At 34.4% G+C, this 19,884-nt stretch overlaps 1 protein-coding gene across 1 annotated transcript; it reads right to left on the bottom strand.

Annotated features, from left to right (window-relative positions):
• Window positions 9,517-13,229, bottom strand: LOC110266791 (zinc finger BED domain-containing protein RICESLEEPER 1-like). Its single transcript, XM_021111807.1, has 9 exons — window positions 13,021-13,229; window positions 12,263-12,405; window positions 12,124-12,185; window positions 11,950-11,960; window positions 11,828-11,865; window positions 11,527-11,733; window positions 10,109-11,460; window positions 9,710-10,028; window positions 9,517-9,620 (listed from the first exon to the last, which is right to left on the bottom strand). Exons 1-9 carry the CDS (start codon window positions 13,227-13,229, stop codon window positions 9,517-9,519), a joined length of 2,445 nt encoding a protein of 814 aa, XP_020967466.1.

The following is a 19,884-nucleotide window of genomic DNA, read 5'->3' as shown; positions in this document are numbered from 1 at the left end:
AATTTAAATCTTATCTAGATTTTAAATTTTAAACTAATAACTTGTTATTCTAAACGTTTCAATTAATATGGGAGATAGACGGTTTTAATGAGCGATTTTAACTCAAGTGACATCATTCAAAACTGCCCATTCAAACACATAATTTAAATCTGTCCATTTAAATCATAGCGATCAAATCATAATTTAAAATGGCGATCACATTATATTCTAAAAACCATCTCATTTAAATTAGTACTCAAAAAAATAAAAACATAAAAAATTTAAAAATTTTGATAAACAAAATTTAAACGATATATAATTTAAATTTAAAAATTTTAATATAATTTGAACATTTTAAATAATAAAGTACATGAAAAATCTTATAAAATTTGTTATATTAAAATGGCAGGTACTTCAATTAAAACCGCTCGTTAATTGAAACGTTCCATTTGTAGAATAACATGAGAAAATTATTAGTTTAAATTTTTAAATATAGACGAGATATAAATTAATTAAGGTAGAATTATAAGTTATATTTTTATATAAACTAATTTTATTTTTTAAATCAGTCAAAATTATATTTTTAATACCATTTTATCATTTTAAAAATTATATTTTTATACCTATAAAAATTAAATTTTTTATAATTATAGGTACTCGTATTTCGTTTAAAGTATATTATGCACGTATTTTGTTTACACTGTAAACGCGTCTCATGATATTCACTATATTTTGTTTACACTGTAAGCGAAATGCACTATATTTCGTTTACAGTGTAAACGAAATACGTGCAAAATTAATTCGTTTACATTGTAAATGAAATATACTTAAAAATGGATTTCGATAAAAACACTAAAAATAATAGAAATCGGTAAATAATATAATTATTTAATTTATATAAATAAAAAACCTTACTTATTGAATGTCTTTTATTAATTTATAAAAATACAATAATACTAATATTTATTAAATATTCTATTTTTTTTTTTAGCAATATATATATTTTACCTTAACCCTAAATTCCTAATTTAAAACCCTTATTTCACAAACCGTACCCCCAAAAACGTAACACACAGTGGAGGGGGAGACTGCTCGTGAGCCATCACTACGCATCGCCGCCGAGCACATAGACGAGAGGGAGACGCGAGCAGTGACCGAGAGGAAGCTTCGTCCTCATCGCCGCTCTGTCGTTGCTGTTGAAGCTAACCTCGTTGTCGAAGAAGCTGCCCGTCCAGCCCAAATCGTCGCAGCTGAACCACCGTTGTGCCGCCGTCAAGTCCGAGTCGAAGAAAGAAGGAGACGTGGAGTCAGCGTCGCGCAGAGAGAAATGCGAATGGCCAGAGAAAGGGGGAGAAGAAGAAGAATGCATGGTGGGGAGGCTTCCCTTGCCGCCGCTGCCGCTGGAATCACGAACCAAGGTGGAGGAGAAGGCCATCTTACCCGTTGCTCCTATATTCGTTCGTACTGCTGCTACTGCTTCTTCGTTCTGTTATTCCTTTCTAATTCTTGTAAGCCATTCTTGTTCCGAATCTCCACTATACTTGATGTTTTTGTTTATTTCGCTGCCATTTTATTAGCCTTGCTCTTGTTCCAATTTAATTTAGCCCCTGTTCCACCCTTGAATTTCCAAAATTATTATTCTATCCAATTTGAATTCATCGTTTTTGCTCGCTACCGTGGCCACCTCGCGTTGCTACTGCTTTGTCAAAGCTGTTGTAAATGTTGCTAACATTGGTGGATAAGGGATGAAGGAGCTGCTGCATTTCGGGTGCAACCCAACCAGTCATCACGCCACAATTCTGTCTTCGATTTCTGCGAAATTCGACATCAAGGTAGGGGATTTAATTTAAATGATTTTAATTTAAGAAAGCCCATAAAGCTTATTGAATAACTGCAAATAGGTTTAATTATTGTGAGTAATTGATTGATTATATGGATGCTGAATTGTGGCTGCGAATGTGATTGAGCTTGTTGATTTTATGAAATTGATTAGTTATGTGTGAATTATGAATTGTTGATGAGTGATTGCTGAGAATGCTGAATCTTGATGGATTATATTAGTTGATTGCTGTTGAGCTGGTTATTAGATATGTTGTAATAGTGGTGAACTTGGTTGGTATTTATTTTGAAATTTATTTTGAGAGGTATTGAAGGTTGAATCTTGAAATATTAAACTTTTTGTTGAAAGCCTGATTTTTGAGATAAACGACAAATTTGAAAAGCAAACCAGTAATTGGATAGTGATCGAAATAATATGAGAATAAAAGTTAAAGTGAATTACAATGAGCACAGTTGCTAAGATTCAAAATTTGAAATTTTTGTATTAACTAGAGAATTAGTTATGATTTTTCAAAGTTGAAATGTAAAATCTGATTTTCTGCATTACTTTCAAACAAAGTTAGAAACTTTGAAAAGCTATAACTAATTCTGTAATGATCAGAATTGCATGGAATTAAGTATGGGTTAAACTTGGGAATATAAAGAACTAAAATAAAAAATTTGAGGTATTTTCATTAAATATATAATTTATGGCGAATTTTTAAATTCAGGTCATTGAATCTGTACTGTTGCAGAAAAATCGAACAGGGCATCAACTTGGTTGTCTTGCTGCAACTCCTACGACCTGAGTTCTGGAGCGAAACCAATTCTATTTTAAAATTTGATTAACTTGGTTTATTGTTCTAAAACTTCAGAATTTTAGGAGTTTAAGATTGGGAGTTGTGAATTTTGAAAATTGGTGATTTAAGCTGCAAAGAATCAGTTTTCAGCAAGTTACGCATCAACTTCCAATGCTTGTAACTCTTAGAATTGAATAGAAATTGGGTTGCACTCAAAACACACTTGTTTCTAGATAAGTTAGGAGTCTCCAAACCAAAATTTAGTTCAATTGAAGTTTTGTAGAAAAAGTTATGTAAGTTGAAAGATACCAAGCTTGCTGATTTCTAAAACAGATTTTGACTTATTTTTACCTAACTTCCAAGCTATGTAACATTTTCATTAAAAATGATATTAACCTAAAACCAATTAGAAAAGAAGTCTGAATAAGTTAAGTTGAACCATATTAATTTTGAAGGCCATTGAATTTAATTTGGATATTATACGGAATTTTGAATATTGAATGCTACTGCTGCTTTTTGGTTTTTAAGCACTGCAGAGAAATCATGGTTTTCCTTCTATTCCCGAGGCTAGAGTGATCAGAAAATTATGATTTTTTGTTTATTGGAAAGCTTAACCGAGACGATTACCTGGACATAAAGTTTGTGCAATTCTGAATTCATTTGATATTTTAAAAACAGAATTGAAATTAGACTGCCGAAGTTGTTTTTGGTACTACCCACGGATATGGGATTTAAGACTAAATTTCTATATTATTATAAGATATTTTTGAGAGTATATTATTGTGGCAATTGCTGATAAGCGGGTGGTGAAATGTTGAGAAAGAGAAACCTGTAAGAGTGGCTAAGTCCTATTTTTAGAGGAGATTATGCCTGAATTTTTATAAAAGTATAAGGATGAATATTTAAGGCTTGTTTAATGATGATAACTTCACTAATTCTTTTGAGAAAAGATATTTGGTTTATGAAGTTGTTGGCAAGCCTCTTTCATTGGGACCTTCCTCAAGCCTTAGAAGATGATGATGGAGGTTTTTTAAGCCCTCGCATAGTGTAAGCTAGTTTCAAAATACCTAATAATTATTTGTATATTTTTTTATCGGTCTAAATTTTTAAAAGAAATAATTTCATAATATGATATCATACTTTCTATGGTAAAGGAGAATGTGCTCAAGCACCAGGCAAAAGAGCAGCTCCTGGAAAGAAGGTTAACATCCTCTATTGATTGAGTTGGTTGAACTTGCACAAATTACTACTGTAGACTTATGTTATTGAACCTATTTTCTAATGCAATCTCTTTTAATGGGAATCAATTGTTTGGTTTCCGGTCAGTTTTAAATACTCAATTATTTTACTCTCTCTTTTTTCAACGTCTCTTATCAATTATTCAGCTATTTGCTGACTCGTGCTATTTTCAACTCACCCTATTCTCTTCGGTTGAGAGGAGCTGAAAATGAATTCTGTTTGTGTTTCTTGGTAAAATTTCTGTTTTAATTTCTCATATTGCTTTCTTCTATTTGATTCTGTTGTTTATCTTGATTAATTTCTTTTGCAATGCAAACAAGAATCACATGATATGTAGTGTAGTGCAGTGCCTTTGATTTTGACTGTTATTGGATTCTTTATGATTATGAATTTCTTTTCTTTTCTTTTTTGTTGAATTTCTTGCTACTTCTTTGGTGATCATCTTCTATGAATTCATTTGTGGAATTCTGCATCATGGGTTAGTTTGGCTTATAGTTCTATGACATCATGTACGGACAAAAAATTTCCCATTTTTCTATTGATTTGTGTTGTTTTTTTATAATATACATAACTGATGAGGTAATCAACACTCAATTGATGATTTCTTGGCAAAATTACCAAAAATCGGTCAAGCATTTTTCTCCATATTTCAACTTGAAACAAAGGTTGTTATGGTTTATTGGCATTACATTCCGATTGTGTGAATTAAATTATTAGTTTTGTTATAGAATTGTAATTTTTTAACTATAATTATAGCATGTAAATAATTATGTAAATCAATAAAAAATTAATTCTTTTTATATTTTCTTATTTTCTCCCTTCAAAAGTGTGGTTGTATGTCTCCTTTTGGCACGCTTTTAAAGCGTAGCCAAAACCAACTTAACGGCACATTTCTAAAAGCGTGGCTATATCTCCACTTTTTGGCACACTTTAAAGTGTGGTGAAAAGATATCGCTATACTTTTTTGCATTTTTTGGCACGCTTAAAAGCGTGGCAAAAGTCAGTTTTTCTTGTAGTATGAGATACTTATCGATTTGTTATTGGTTTAAAAGGAATTTGCGATGACATTTTGCGATAGTATTGCAACTAATTGACTACATATTATTTCCTAATAAGTTAGCGACTACTTTATAACTCTACTTTATCATTTAGAATAGCTTTGTTTTAATGACAAAATTTCTACAAATTTGATTAAGGATTTTCAAAGATTAGCTATAGATTTGTCACAAAATGTGATAGATTTGCGACTATATTAGCGGACAACTTGCAACGAGTTAGGTTTGAAAAAATTCCTCACTAATTAGCATCAACTAAGCATTCCATTTTGTCTACGAAGTTAGCTTGCATTTAGCGATGAGTCTACTGCAGTAGAGTTTGTCGTTAATTAGTGACTACCGTTTAGTCTATTTCTTCTATAGAATTAGCTTTCACTTTAGTAATGAAGTTACGACTATCTATTCGGTAGCTAAAAAACATTCCGATGAATTAGCGACTGTTGTGTTTGCCTCACTGAGCTGCGACTTGTAATTAGAAAGGAAAGCATTAGTTGCTAAGCGGTAGCTAATCCGTCACAAATTATATTTTGTGTCAGATTAGCGATGATTTTACGACTCTTTTTGTGGTAGCTAATCGGCCATATTCTTGTAGTGTGCGCTTCTTAAGGAATTCAATTCTGCAGCAACATCAGGTGACAAATTATCTCTTTATTGTTGGATTAGGTATCTCAACATATTCTTGATCGTCTATCTCTTTATCTTCTCTTCTATTATCTCTGTTAGGGGTGTGCATGGGCCGGGTGAAACCGGGTTTGATGTGACCCAGACCCGACCTGAAATATATAGCGGGCCTATTTATTATACTCGAACCCGGCCCTAGACCCGATGAAACCTATATACTTTCGGGCCACGATTATACCGGGTAAAAACCGGGTGAAATCCGGGCCGTTAACATTACATTACCTTGATACCTTCTTATAAGCTAGCATGTAAAAATATCTAAATTTCCAAGACTCCAACCATTATTTGACATGGTAAAATTCATTTCAAAAAATATAACAAGAACCAACTCTTCTCTAAAATTAAAGCATAACCATAATCAATACTAATATTGTCTAATAATACCAAATATTTAAATCAATATAAATGACACAATATTATGTATTAGTCTAAAATCTTATGTATTTTAAACATAAAACATTAACTTATAGTCTTATAATAACTAATAACACAAAATATTAAGGTTTACAATACTTAAATTCCACATAAGAATAGCCATCATCCATCACTAATAACACAAAATATTAATTGTGTATGATGACCGAGCCACCGGGCCGACTTCGGGTGGCCCGAGCTATGGCCCGAACCCGACCCGAAATAATGACCAGGTCTATCTTTGAGACCCTTACCCAACCCTAGACCCGATGAAATCACACCAAAATAGCCCCTAAAGTGTTCGGGACCAGGCCGGGCCGAGCCATGCACACCCCTAATCTCTATATTTAGTTCTTTGTCTCTGCTTTTAGTTCTACAATCTCCTTTTTGACACTCCTCAATTTGCACACCAGAGCCTGACTATTATGTAGCATATATCACCAAAAAGTTGGATAGGACATGGTTCTAAACCTACATCATGAACTCGTCCTAAGTTCCCATTTCCAAGGACTTATGCCAGCGAATCACTTTGTGAAAATTTTTTAGAGGATTCATCTTTAATCTCAAAATTCGCAATTACTTCCTACTAACATCCCAGAATTCAGTTATTATGATTTCAAATTTAGCAATAAAAATACAAAAAGAGGAGTGTAAAATTATGAAACAACACTTACACCAACAACACGTGCATCGTCATGGATATAGGAGCCATCCTTTCTTTTATAAACCATAGTCTATATCTCTCCTATACTAATGTGCTTTTTCTGTAATTGCTCCTATAATAATATTGAATATTGACACTCATATAACTAAAATGAATATTACATATAATGAATAGATATTTGAAAAAGAATTAAAATTTATTGCCTTTTCATCTCCGTCTTATCAGTGTTTTGGAACCTCCAGTATATGTGTAACCTTGTTTCGATCGATTTAAAGTATTTTATCTGCATTTCTCCTATAAATAAAGAGACAAATGCAAACGAGAATGTAATGAATTAATAAAACTTAATAACTATTTTATGTATTCATACTTGGTTTAGGGTTTAGAAACATAACATAAGGATATTTTGGTATTTTAATATTATCACATTCAATCAAGCATCTTAATTAGTAATTCAGAGGGTATATATAACTAGGTATTGAATGAAATACCAAATCATTATTTGTTACCTTCGTGTCTTCCTCCAACCGATATTAAAGGAACCACTACAAGAAAAAAGTTGAGTATTGTCAGAATTACCATCGAAAAAAATTCGACAGTATAAACCTCGTCGGTAATCAGTTGCCGTCAAATTTTTTCATCCGACAGTAATTACTGTCGGATTATGCAATGGATTACCTGCCTGAAAATTATTTGGTTACCGGCGGATTTTTTCAACGATAACTTTGGCGGCACAATATCGTATTTTTTGCAATATTACTGTCGAATTATGCCCTCTGTAAATTTGACGGTAATATCAATTTTTTTTAAAAAAAATATTATGACATAATTTTTTATTGTTTTTTTAGTTTTATTTTGTATTTAAATTTACTTTTAACATAATTAGTGGTCAAATTATAAATAATAGAAACCAATTATGAAATATTAAATATCAAATTTTTAAATAAATTAAAGTCAAATAAATCAAATAAATATAATGAAACAGTAAAACAAAGTCCTAATCACTAAAGATCCTGATAGTCGTCATTGTTGTTATTCTCATGGTCCAGTTGAGGTGGCGAAGAAGACGGTGATGTCTGTGTCCCACCAGCAGCACTGCTATCACCGACGTGCATCTGAGCCTAGTACACCAACATCTGCTACTCCATCCGCTGAAGCCACTCCAGCTGCTCCCTCCACTCCAGCCTGAGATCATCCGTGTCCATCATGCGTGTGAGGATCTCCTGATACCTCTCCCGACTCTCGGTCAGCTCTTGAGCTTGTTCGTGAAGGCTCTGGGTGAGCTCCTGCACCTGCAACCTCAAATCAATGCCTTCCCAGGGATCGATGGCTCGACTGATGGTAAAGGCGGACGATGGTCTCAACATGGAGGTGCGGAGACTGCTGGCGAAGAACGACCCCAACCTGTATACGTGGTTCTTGTACGGCGCTGAGGTAGTCTCGTGCCAAATCGCATCGGGATCGGCGACTGAAGCAACAAAGCCATGGATGTCCTCCCTACTTCGCTGAGATTGCTGAGTTGTGGCCTCCAGTCTCTGCGTGTAGGACTTCTATGTAACACATGTTATTATGATTAGAATGATAATTTACAGTTAATTGAAAATTTTATATCATAAGATCAGATATTTACGAACATAATAATCCACAAACCGCTGATTAGCAAATCTCTCTTTGTTCTCCTTCACAGTGTGGGTGTACTTGAAGGTCTTTGCCAATGTCGCATCGCGATCCAACAACTTCGACAACACATGTTGCATTGAAACAATATGTTAGGATGCCTACTAATGATATGTCAAAGAATTTAACTAAGTTTATAACAAAATTAGAGAAGGTCGATGAAGGTTGTTGAAAGACTTTGTTCTACTAATGATATATCAAAGAATTTAACTAGATACCAACCTGGCCTTAGTTTTCATGAAGGTTGCTGAGCCACCAGTATACTTGGATGATTGGCCGACGCCTTGTTAGTTTTGTTTGTGAGATGCCGATGCTTGAACCCCTCATCGGTTTCCAAGTGAGCATACAGAGCCTTCTTGATTTCCAGGAAAAGTCAGGTAGTGAGGGGGTCGTGCCTCTTACATAGATCCTCTAGTATCTATTGCAGCCGACTACCCATTCGATGGTCGTATATCTTCCTAATGAGGGCATCGTGCAACTTGTCCCATATAAAGAGAAGCTGCACAAAGAAACTTTAAAATTAGTTAATCAAAATATATTATATTAAACAAAATAGAAGATATAAACTAGATAATAAGGTTTGACTATATTAAGTTTTTACCACCTACTTCTAAAATTACCGCTCTCTGGTCTCAAAGGGGATCTTCTTGTAGCTCGGCCATGGATGGTCGTACATCAGCTTGATGGCATTTATCATCTCCTGAGTACATGCGTTGTTATTTGGCGCAAACCTATCAACAATTCACAAACAAACCAATATGGCAATATAAATTAAAACTTCAGAAGCAAATAACCATAATATATAGAGATTTTTTTAAAAATTTCGGCAGAGTTAATCTATAATTGGAATGCGTCACAAACTCTATCCATCAATAATTAGCTTAAACAGCACCAATTATCAACAATCAATAAACAACAGTCAATAATCAAGAAGCAAAATCTATAAATCTACTAAATCTACTAAACTAGAATCAATAATCAAGAATCAATAATTATGATATATCAAACCCTTTCAGCATATAAAAGACTTATGCCATTCCGCCATCAGGCCAGATCGTCAACTAGGGGTGGCAGGCGAGGAAGCCCGCCCCACCCCGCCCTGCCCCGCCGGAAGCCCAATATATAATCCAAAGTCCAAAAACATAATTATAAATAGTCTTCAAAGCATAATAAACATAATTCGAAACACTTAATTTTCATCTTCATCTTCATGTAAGTCAATAACATCATTGGAACCAACTCCTGAAGAATAGCCTTCTCCTTTTGCAATATCTTCCTCATCTAAATCTTCCTCTAGAAAAAAGTAAATAAATATATTAGAAAAATAGTACATAACAGTGTTCAAAATCACTCAAGTATGTATGTCATAAATATAATTATACCATAATCATCATATCCACGTATCCAATTTCTGGTGTAAATCACCACTTCAACATTATCTGACAACAAACGACTTCTATACTTATTTAAAACATGAGAACCCATGCTAAATGCAGATTCTGAAGCCACAGTAGTAATAGAAATGCTCAATAAATCTCGTGCCATTAGTGATAGTGTTGGAAAACGATGATGGTTGTCTTTCCACCATTGCAAAACATCAATGATTGTATCATTGCAAAATAATGTTGCCTCACTCAAATAAATATCAAGTTGGTTCTTTCCACTTTTCACTTCAGCTTCTTGATTGCGGGACATCAATTTCTTTGCATTGCAAACAATATATGAATCAAAAAGTATGAAAAATAAAAAATACATATAACCAAGTAGATAAAAATACTTACACCAACAATTTTAATAAGCTGAGTTCCAATTACAGAAGATGTTGCTTGAGAAAAATTACTTGGAAGTTGGGAAGAACTCTCTACAGTTGTAGAGGAATTGTGGTCATAAACCTCAAAGAGCTTGTATAACTTACTCTTCACATGCTCCACTTTGTCTTTAGCACTAATAGGATCAATCTCATTATAGCAATGCACCAAAGTGTTGAGTTTAAATCTAGGATCAAGAACTGCCCCAAATGCAAGAATAACACTGTATTCCTCCCAATATTTCTTGAACTTAATCATCATTTGTTCTCCCATGTTCCTTATAAGCACTTCATCATTCTTCAAACTATTCATCAAAATAAGCTGGATTTGCCAAACTTGTAAAAAATACAAGTTGGATGTTGGGTAAGAAGTTCCAGACATCAACTTGGTAGTTTCGTAAAATGGTAACAAGAAATCACATATCTTTTTAGTTCTTCTCCACTCATCTGATGAAGGACAATACTCCCTAAATCCAGCTTCTTTTACTTTATACATTTCAAAAGCTTTCTTATATGGAATAGCACTTGCAAGCATTGCATAAAGTGAATTCCACCTAGTAGGAACATCTAAATATAATGCAGTTGTATACTCAAGTCCCTCAATATCTTGAAAACATTCTTTAAACTTAACCATTCGACTTTCAGATTTTCTCAGATACTTAGTAGAATCTCTAATCTTATGCACTGCATCACCACATATTTTCATTCCATCTTGGACAATAAGATTTAAAATATGAGCAGAGCAACGAACATGAAATAATTCACCATCACACAACAATGAACCATGCACATCCAAAGTACTTTTCAAGTGTTCAACACAAGTATCATTAGAAGAAGCATTGTCCAAAGTAATGGAAAAAATCTCTTTATCAATTTTCCACTCATTCAAAAGCGTAAAGATTTTAGAAGACAAATCAAATCCTATGTGAGGAGGAGGCATATGACAAAAATTGAGAATTTTACTTTGTAATTTCCAGTTCTCATCAACAAAATGTGCAGTCAAACATATAAACCCCTCATTGGTACTGGAAGTCCAATGATCAGATGTTAAGCAAATTCTATTTGGAATGGAAACTAAAATTTTTTTAAGTTTCGCAGCTTCTCTCTTGTGAACTTTCACTATGTCAGCCTTAACCGTATTCCTAGAAAGAAGTTTTAAAGTTGGACTTATATATTTCACCCAATTTCTAAATCTCCTATCATCAACCATATTGAATGGCTTATCCCCAGCAACTACATAAGAAGCAAACATATCTCTAGCCACTCCTGAATCAATCTTAAGTGCACCCATTTTAAGTTGCAATTCTGCTATAGTCTGACCAATATCTTCATGCTTAATTTGAGTACAACTATCAAGATATCGTTTTAGAGTAGAAGTGCCATATCACTTACCTCCAGCTTTAAACACCTTCTTGCATCCTTTACACTCAAAACGTTCTACTCCATCCTTATCTAGACCGAGATTTTTGAAAAAATTCCAAACATCAGATGTTGCTGGTCTCAGCCTTTTCGAACTAGGTTCATCAACCTCAACCGGAGCAGCCTCAGAACCAGCTCCAGCAGTAACAAGGTTACTCACAGTTTCAGAATTCATATTTTCTGAAATAAAAGCAAATATAAATTGTTTATATGAATCTGAAATAAAACAAGTATCAACTCATCTGATTTAATCAAAACTCAACCATTAGCAAACCACACAAAAAACAGCAAACAATTTCTGAATCTGCATGACTGCATCAGATTTAACCAAATATTAACCATTATCAACCATAATCAAAACTCAACCATTATCAAACAACACAAAAAACAGCAAACAAGTTCTGAATCTGCATCAAATTTAACCAAATATCAATCATTATCAACCATAATCAAAACTTCACAAAAAATAGCAAACAATTTCTGAATCTGCATCAGATTCAACCAAATATCAACAATTATCAACCGTAATCAAAACTCAACTATTATCAAACAACACCAAAAACAGCAAACAATTTCTGAATCTGCATCAGATATAATCAAATAACCATTATCAACCATAAACCCTAATTTACCTATATCAAACAACAAAAAACACAACAAATAAACCTAAATCTCTTTTCTCAAATCCTAAGCCAGAAAACTAACATACCAGAGGAGACGAGGACCAGGACAGAGGAGGCGAGGAGCAGCGGTGTCACGGTGATGAAGACAGACAAGGAGACCCAAAGAGCGAGACCAACAGTGAGAGGACAAGACCCAGGAGCCCAGGACTGAGACCAGCAGCGACAACGGCTAGACAGAGCAGCAGCGGTAGCTACAACTCACAAGGACCGAAGATCGACGGTGACTGCGACTCAGCGAGTGTCAGGGGTAAGGACGGAACTCCGAAGTGCGAGCGTGAAGGCTGAGGTCGACGGAAGTGCGATCTTGAAGGGTGAGGATACTCAGTGCTAGACTGCGGGTGTGACCGTGTGAGTGAGACTGACTATGGTCTATGGGTGGAGAGTGGAGACTGGAGACTGGAGAAGCTGAAAGCTGAAGGCTGAAGGCTGAAGCTCTGTCCTCTGTGTTGTCGTGTTGACGACCGAGGGAGTGACCGAGTGAGAGACTGAGAGTGACGGTGAGGATTGAGGTCGAGGAAGCTCAAAGCTGCAAATCTGGAAATTGGGGTTAGGGATTCAGTGGGGTTTCATTGGGGAGTCAGGTCGGGTCGGGGTTAATTGGGTTCTGGGTCTGGGTGAAAACAATAAGCCTTTTAACAAAAAAATGCCTCAGCCCGCCGGGGAAGCCTGCCCCGCCCCGCCAAAGCCCACGGTTTAAGCGGTGTGGGTTAGGCGGGCTTTTGTCTTTTGGCGGTCCCAAATTTCCAGCCTGGTTCATCTTTTTTGGCGGGTTACGTGGGCTGACCCAGCGGGTTTAGGCCCGTTTGCTACCCCTATCGTCAACCGTGTGATGGGAGGTGGTGGAGGGGCATCAACTGGCTGGTTTCCGTGAAAGAATTTCGGTGCCGCCGTGTTCGTCGTTGGAGGTGGCGTCGCTGAGATAGTAGGCTGCTGAGCAGATAGAGGCGGCGTCGTTGCCGTAGATACAGAAAAGTAGTTGGGGTTAGGCACCATAATGATTGGCTATTCTGATGCACCCGCAACCTATGACATCATCCGGGTAGTCAGATTAGAGGGAGATGGTCCAGAATTTCCAGGGGTACCGGCAGAAACCCTTCTTCTACCACGATCACGACCACTAGGGTGATCCGCAACACCTCTACCTGACGTCATGTCTGCAAAGAGTATACCAATTAAAAATATGCTAAACATATTCACAACATTATTCAAAATACTTAATCAAAATAAACTACGTTAAGCTTAGTTAAAGAAATACATTATCCGTTAAATAAATTAAAATAAAAGAGGTAAGTACACATTCCAACTTCACAAACATTTAGCAATATATATTACTACATGTATAATTTTGTCCATATTCAAATAAGAAGTCATCCGTAAGTCATTTAAAATGATCTCATATTTGAGTTTCTTTTGAATTTACTGTCATTCTCACTCTTAAAACATATTAAAAATTAATGTTACTTATTATCGAGAGATACTAATTAACTTGTTGACTATTGACTTATGCAAAATAATAATAATAATAATACCTTAACACAATCAAATATAATATACATTATAATGAATAATATAATATAATTAATTATACTGACTATGCATAAAATAAAGAACTACCAAAATGATAGAAAATTAAATATTTAATTACACATATAAAATTAGTTTCACCGAAGATTAACCCATATAAAAATAAGTTTAACCAACTTCACAAATATTTAGCAATATGCCTATTTGAACATAATAACTTGAACTATGTGAAATATGTGCATTTAAACTTGAGCATCACCAATTTACTAAATTCAATTTCAATTCAATACCAACAGCACAAAAACAACAATATCACATCATTACAGCATTAGAACTCACAAAAGTTTAAACATAATCTAATTCTATCTTAATCATGTAAATTCGCTAAACAGAAAAATTATTTCTAACTAAATCATTATACTAATTAACAATAAAACCTAAATTAATCCTAAATTTAACGAAAACAAAAATAAAAATTTATTCACCGGAGAATGTAGACACAAAAGTGAATGGGAGAATGCTGGTGGTGGCCGGTGCTATTGGTGGCAACTGGCAGAACTGGATGGCAGCGAGAAGGAGAGGGGTTGCCAAAGAAGATGTGGCGACAAGGCTGACATGCGGCGGGGCTGACGGAGCGGCAGGGAGGGAGAGGGTTAGGAAGAGAGTGGAAGAGAAGAAAGGGTAGAGAGAGAGAGAGAGAGATTTGAAATGAAAGGGAGAGCGTTCACACTTCGAATTTAGGGTAAAATTACCGTTGAAAATACCCGACGATAAACCATTCCCAGTCACCAAAACGAAACGTATTGACTAAATGGGTTTACCGGCGGATTTATCTGACGATAAATCCGATACTAACTTACATGGCTATTTTTTTTTGTTTTCCTCCAATTATTATCGGCGAATTTACCGTCGAAAATGTAAATTCGCTGAATAATTTAACCCAACGAATTTTACGCCTTTACTGCCAGTAAATCCACCGCTACTCTACAATGCAAAATTTAACAGTAAATCCGATGATTCTCAATATTTTTTTGTAGTGAACTATTTCCAATTAGCTGCATCTATTCCTGATGGTTTACGCTTAGCATTTTCTTCAATTGTCTTTGTCTCTTCCTGATGAAACTTATGAAATAACTTCTTGAATCTTTCCAATTTTATCCTATCCTTTGCAAAATTCCTCTCTTTATTATTCATTTGTCATCCCCCTCATATTCAAAGACCCGCTACAAAATTGAGACATTGTTAGTAACTAAAACCAAGGAATAGATATAAAAGTAACATAATGCGAAGAATATGAAAATAAGAAAAAATAAGGAGTAATATAAAAATATTTAAAATAACATAAGCATCTATATCACATTTAGTCACTAAATTATATAAATTAGAGTACCAACATTAAACATGTGAAATAGTGAACACGAAAATTTGTCAAGTTGTATAAAATACCCGACACGAAGTTTATACCCTAAAAAAATTATACCCAAAACCCCTTAAACTATCAAAGCTAAAGTTATATGTTAATTGTGTTATATGCATGTTCTTTCAGATCTTTGTTCATTGTCCTCTAACTCTTTTTGCATATTAGAAATTGGTTAAAGTCAGCTGCCAAACTCCCTAAATATCCACTTAATAAGCCACTCGCCCGATCAACTGGTTGCAACTCTCAGTTAAATCGTAGTACGATCTTTCTACTAGGAGGAAGTGCTATAGCCTCTGTGTCACGCCATCCTCTAAGGAAGAAGACCCACTTAATTTGCATGATTGTGGCACTAACTAAAGAAAATACAATATAATGAATTAAAAATTGAACATATACAAGATTGGAGGAATGATTATTACCAAAGACATTTATGGACCAATAATTCGTATCTTTGCGGTTGTTGGGATTGATGTGACCTTCTGGTTCTTGTTCGGCAAATAAGTCATCGACGTGATCATCCCGTGATTCTACTACATCAGCCTTTGGATTGTAATCCTCATCATTTGAAGATACATCACCAACTTTAGCTTCTAATCGGTTCTCTGTGCGTGGTGTGGAAGCTTCATAGGCATTAGTCGGAGTTGACGGAGCCACCAGTGTTTCAATACGAGATGCACAGGATTTTTTTTTGAAGTATTCATTCGGGATGTTTCAACACTATTATCCTGAGTTACGACATCAGTGCCAGCATCAGTTTTGGCTGCACTTATAAAGGTGTACCGAAGTTTCCTAGGCATTTTTAAAACCTTGACACAAACTAAAATCATTATACAATTATTCAACAAATGACAATGTTAAATAATTTATTTTGTACATATAACTTTATATTAGTAGCATAGCAATTAAGTGATTAATTCTAAATTAATTGAAGAATGAGCAAACACAATATGCATAGTACTCTTCATTATATTTTACTAAAAGTTTTAGAACTACATTTTAGTATTTCAAATTTTTTTATTAAACAATAATTTTGTGTAATCACGTTGCATAATCACTCATAAGATTCATAATCCTTTTATAACAAACAACCAGTGTCATGGTATTTTTAATTACTAAAGGAAAAATAGGAGTACTAACAAGCAGTAAGCCACAACAATAACATGGTGAAGGAAAGTCCAGCTTGTTGAAAAAATTCGAATATCTTTACTATTTTAAGATACACAACAAAGTCATAAACTGTGATTAGGTCTTCTTGTTGATAAAATTCCAGTTTCTTTCCAACCATTTTCAAACTCAAACAAATTAAACAAGATTCAAACTCAAGCAATAGCTTAGCCAGGAACTTAGGGTGCCCCTCACATCTAATTTAGGAAGATATCTAGGAGTTTCTCTTATTCATGAGAAATGAAACCAGCAACACTTCTAGTTTGTGATTGATCGGATTCATACCAAGCTTTCATCTTGGAATAAGTCTCTCACTGGGAGAACTACGCTCGTCCAATCTGTCATATCCACTATCCCTAGCTACTGTATGCAAACTATGCAGCTTCCAAAGCGGTTTATAATAAGATTGATAAGTTTTGTAGAGATTTTCTCTGGAGAAATAATGAAGAAGACATGAAGGTTTATCTTCTGAATTGGGACAAAGTTTGTAGGACTAAGGAAGAGAGTGGATTGGGTATTTGAAAAGCTTATGAGACTAACCAGTTATTCCTTATGAAGCTGGTTTGGGGTCTCATTCACAATAAGGACACCTTGTGGGTAAAAGTCATGAAAACTAAGTACGGATATAAGAATGGCAAGATCCCTAAAGTTCACCAAAAAACTAGTAGCTCGAATGCGTGGAAGGGAATCACTTCTATTTGGGATAAGTTTTGTAATCAGCTTGTATGGAGAATAGGAGATGGAAATGATATTTCGGTTTGGGAAGATCATTGGATTCCAGGGATTCCTAAACTAAGAGAAGATGCTAATATCAACCTGGACGAGAATAGAATGGCTGGGAAGATCAGAGATTATGCGAATGAGCATGGGAATTAGGACTGGGGAAAAATCTCTCAGGTTCTGCCTGACGAGCTGATTGATCATCTACGCACCTTAAAAGCCCCTAATATCTCTATGGGGGAGGATTGTGTGAGCTGGGCTCCAGTAGCAGATGGACATTTTTTTATCAGAACAGCCTACGACGCTTTATTTAAGGATAATAATAAAAGCAGTAACGTATACAAGCAAATTTGGAGACTAAAGATTCCTCAGAGACTGAAGTCTTTCAGTTGGCTGTTAACTCATGAAGCTTTTTTAACAAATAGCAAAAGTAAAAGTAGAAGATTAATTGAAGACTGCCCCAGATGCCATGATGTTGAAGAGACGATACTCCATGTTTTGCGGGATCGCCCTTTTCATTCTCAAAGTGTGGACCAGTATCATTCACAAAGATTATCAGGAGACATTTTTCACTCAATCCTTCCATGACTGGTTGATAAAAAATCTTCTGGAAGCCTTAACTTCGGTTAATATGACTACTTGGCCCATAACTTTTATCACCACCTGTAACTTAGTGTGGAGAAGTAGAAACGAGCTTATTTCCAGTGAAGAATGTTTAATTTCGTCGCGTTGGGATAAATCTTGCAGACTATTATCACTTTGCTCTTAACATAACAGAGGTCAATACTAGAATTTTTAGACATACCAGAAAGAAATCAATTGGATGGGAACCACCGAAACATGGATGGCTCAAACTGAATGTGCACGGCTCGGTGCTCCACCCTGGAAGTAGAGGAGCGTGTGGCGGCATTATTCGAAATTGGGAGAGCTGTGTGGTAGCGGGTTTCAGCATGAAGATTGGGACGTGTACCATTACTATGGCGAAGATTTTGGATTTTTATGTCAACATCAAGCTAGCAACGGAGATGAGAATCTCCAAGCTTATGGTTTAGTCTGATTCTAGATGTGAGGTGGAGCTAGTTCAAAAGTCGCCAATGGAGAAGCACTTTTAATTTGCTCTGATTCGGTCTATTAAAGAGATTCTAATTGGCTTGGATCCGTGCATCGTCGTTCGGCAGATTTACCGGGAAGCAAATTTCTGTGCAGATGCTTTTGCTAAAGCAGGGCAAGAACAAGAAGCTGGAGTCCACTGCTTCGAGCTTTTCCCTACCATGCTCGCACCACACCTGCTTGCCGATAGGAGTGGAGTCAAACTCCCAAGAGATGTTCTGATGTGATTTTTTTGTTCTACTGGGCCTTGGGCCCTGCTATATATAAAAAAAAATCAAAGACTAAGCATATGCCTCGACAGCTCAAGGACTAATTCGTTGTGGATCTGAGCTCCATTTAATGGTTTGTTGCTGGCTAATGGGTTGCTGCATACATAAGATGGGAATCAAACTACGACATTTGTTTAAGTGGACGAGTGAACTGACTACTCGACTCACCCAAATTGATTTTTTGGTATTTATCTTTAATAGAATTAAAATGAATAATTAGACTTATTAATTTTTTGGGACGTAGGGTAGACTTTTGTTTTGGGCTGGACATAGAACGCAACTTGACAGAGAAGGTAAAAACCCAAATTCTCCGCCCGAATTGAACACAACTCCAATAACATAAGCCTAATACGTGACAAAAACAAAAAAGAGAAGCCAATATAGACAAAAAGAAAAGAGCAAAACAAAAAAAATGGCAAAAAAATGATTTTGATGTATCGTTAGCACAAACTTTTTTTTTATATAATTATTCAATCATATGCATATATTTAGATAATTTTTAAAATAATTTTATAAATTATATTTTAATATAATTTTTTATAATTATGATGAAAATTTTTTTATTTTTAAAATTTGATGATTTCAACTAAGAAAATATATTTAATAATTTGTATTTGACCAAAAATATTTTAAAAAAATGGATAGGAAATTTTATGCTAAGAGGATATTTTCTTATAATAACTTTATTTTAGATATCAAATTTTTAAAGCTAAAATAGACATTTACTAATAACTATTTGTTCATTTCATTTTATGTAAATAATCTTAGTATACAAAACAATATGTGTTAAAAAGTTAATCTGATTTTAATCTTTGATTTTTAATTTGTATAAATAGTCAAAATGATTCTCAAAAAATTATATATACATTAATATGATTTTCAAAAGATAGACATCTTATATCACATGTCATTATTTAATTAACGAAAATAAAAATTTGACTCATAGTTATAAGCTATAATTTATAGAAATTAATTTAAAGTGTATGGTATTTCAAAAATCAAATTAACTTACATGTGATTTTTTGGAAACTATTTTAACTATTAACTTTCTTTTTTGTTTTACACTTTATTCCAAACAAATGAATGAAATTAAATTATTAAACTTACTTTTCCTCCCCGATTTTCCTATATCTAAACAACTCAAGATCTCTGTTTCTTTTCCCTCCCTACCTTCCTCCCTAATTCCTTTCTTTTCATTTACTTCTATCCAAACAAAGCCAAAACCTTAGAAATGAAAGAGAAATATAACAGGTAGAAGGATTAAAAAATTAAAAAAACTTTTTAAAATAACAATATTAGTAAAATGATAAAATGATATTTTAATATTTTTTAAATTTATAATATTTATTATTTGTGAATCCTATTATCTTAATCAAAAATTAATTAATGGTATAAATTAATTTAATTTTTTTTAAAGTGACTAAATAAAAAAAATTTATCC

The sequence above is a fragment of the Arachis ipaensis genome, chromosome B09 (genome assembly GCF_000816755.2).
Source record: "Arachis ipaensis cultivar K30076 chromosome B09, Araip1.1, whole genome shotgun sequence".
Lineage (NCBI taxonomy): Eukaryota > Viridiplantae > Streptophyta > Magnoliopsida > Fabales > Fabaceae > Arachis > Arachis ipaensis.
This window is presented reverse-complemented; position numbering and strand designations above follow the sequence as displayed.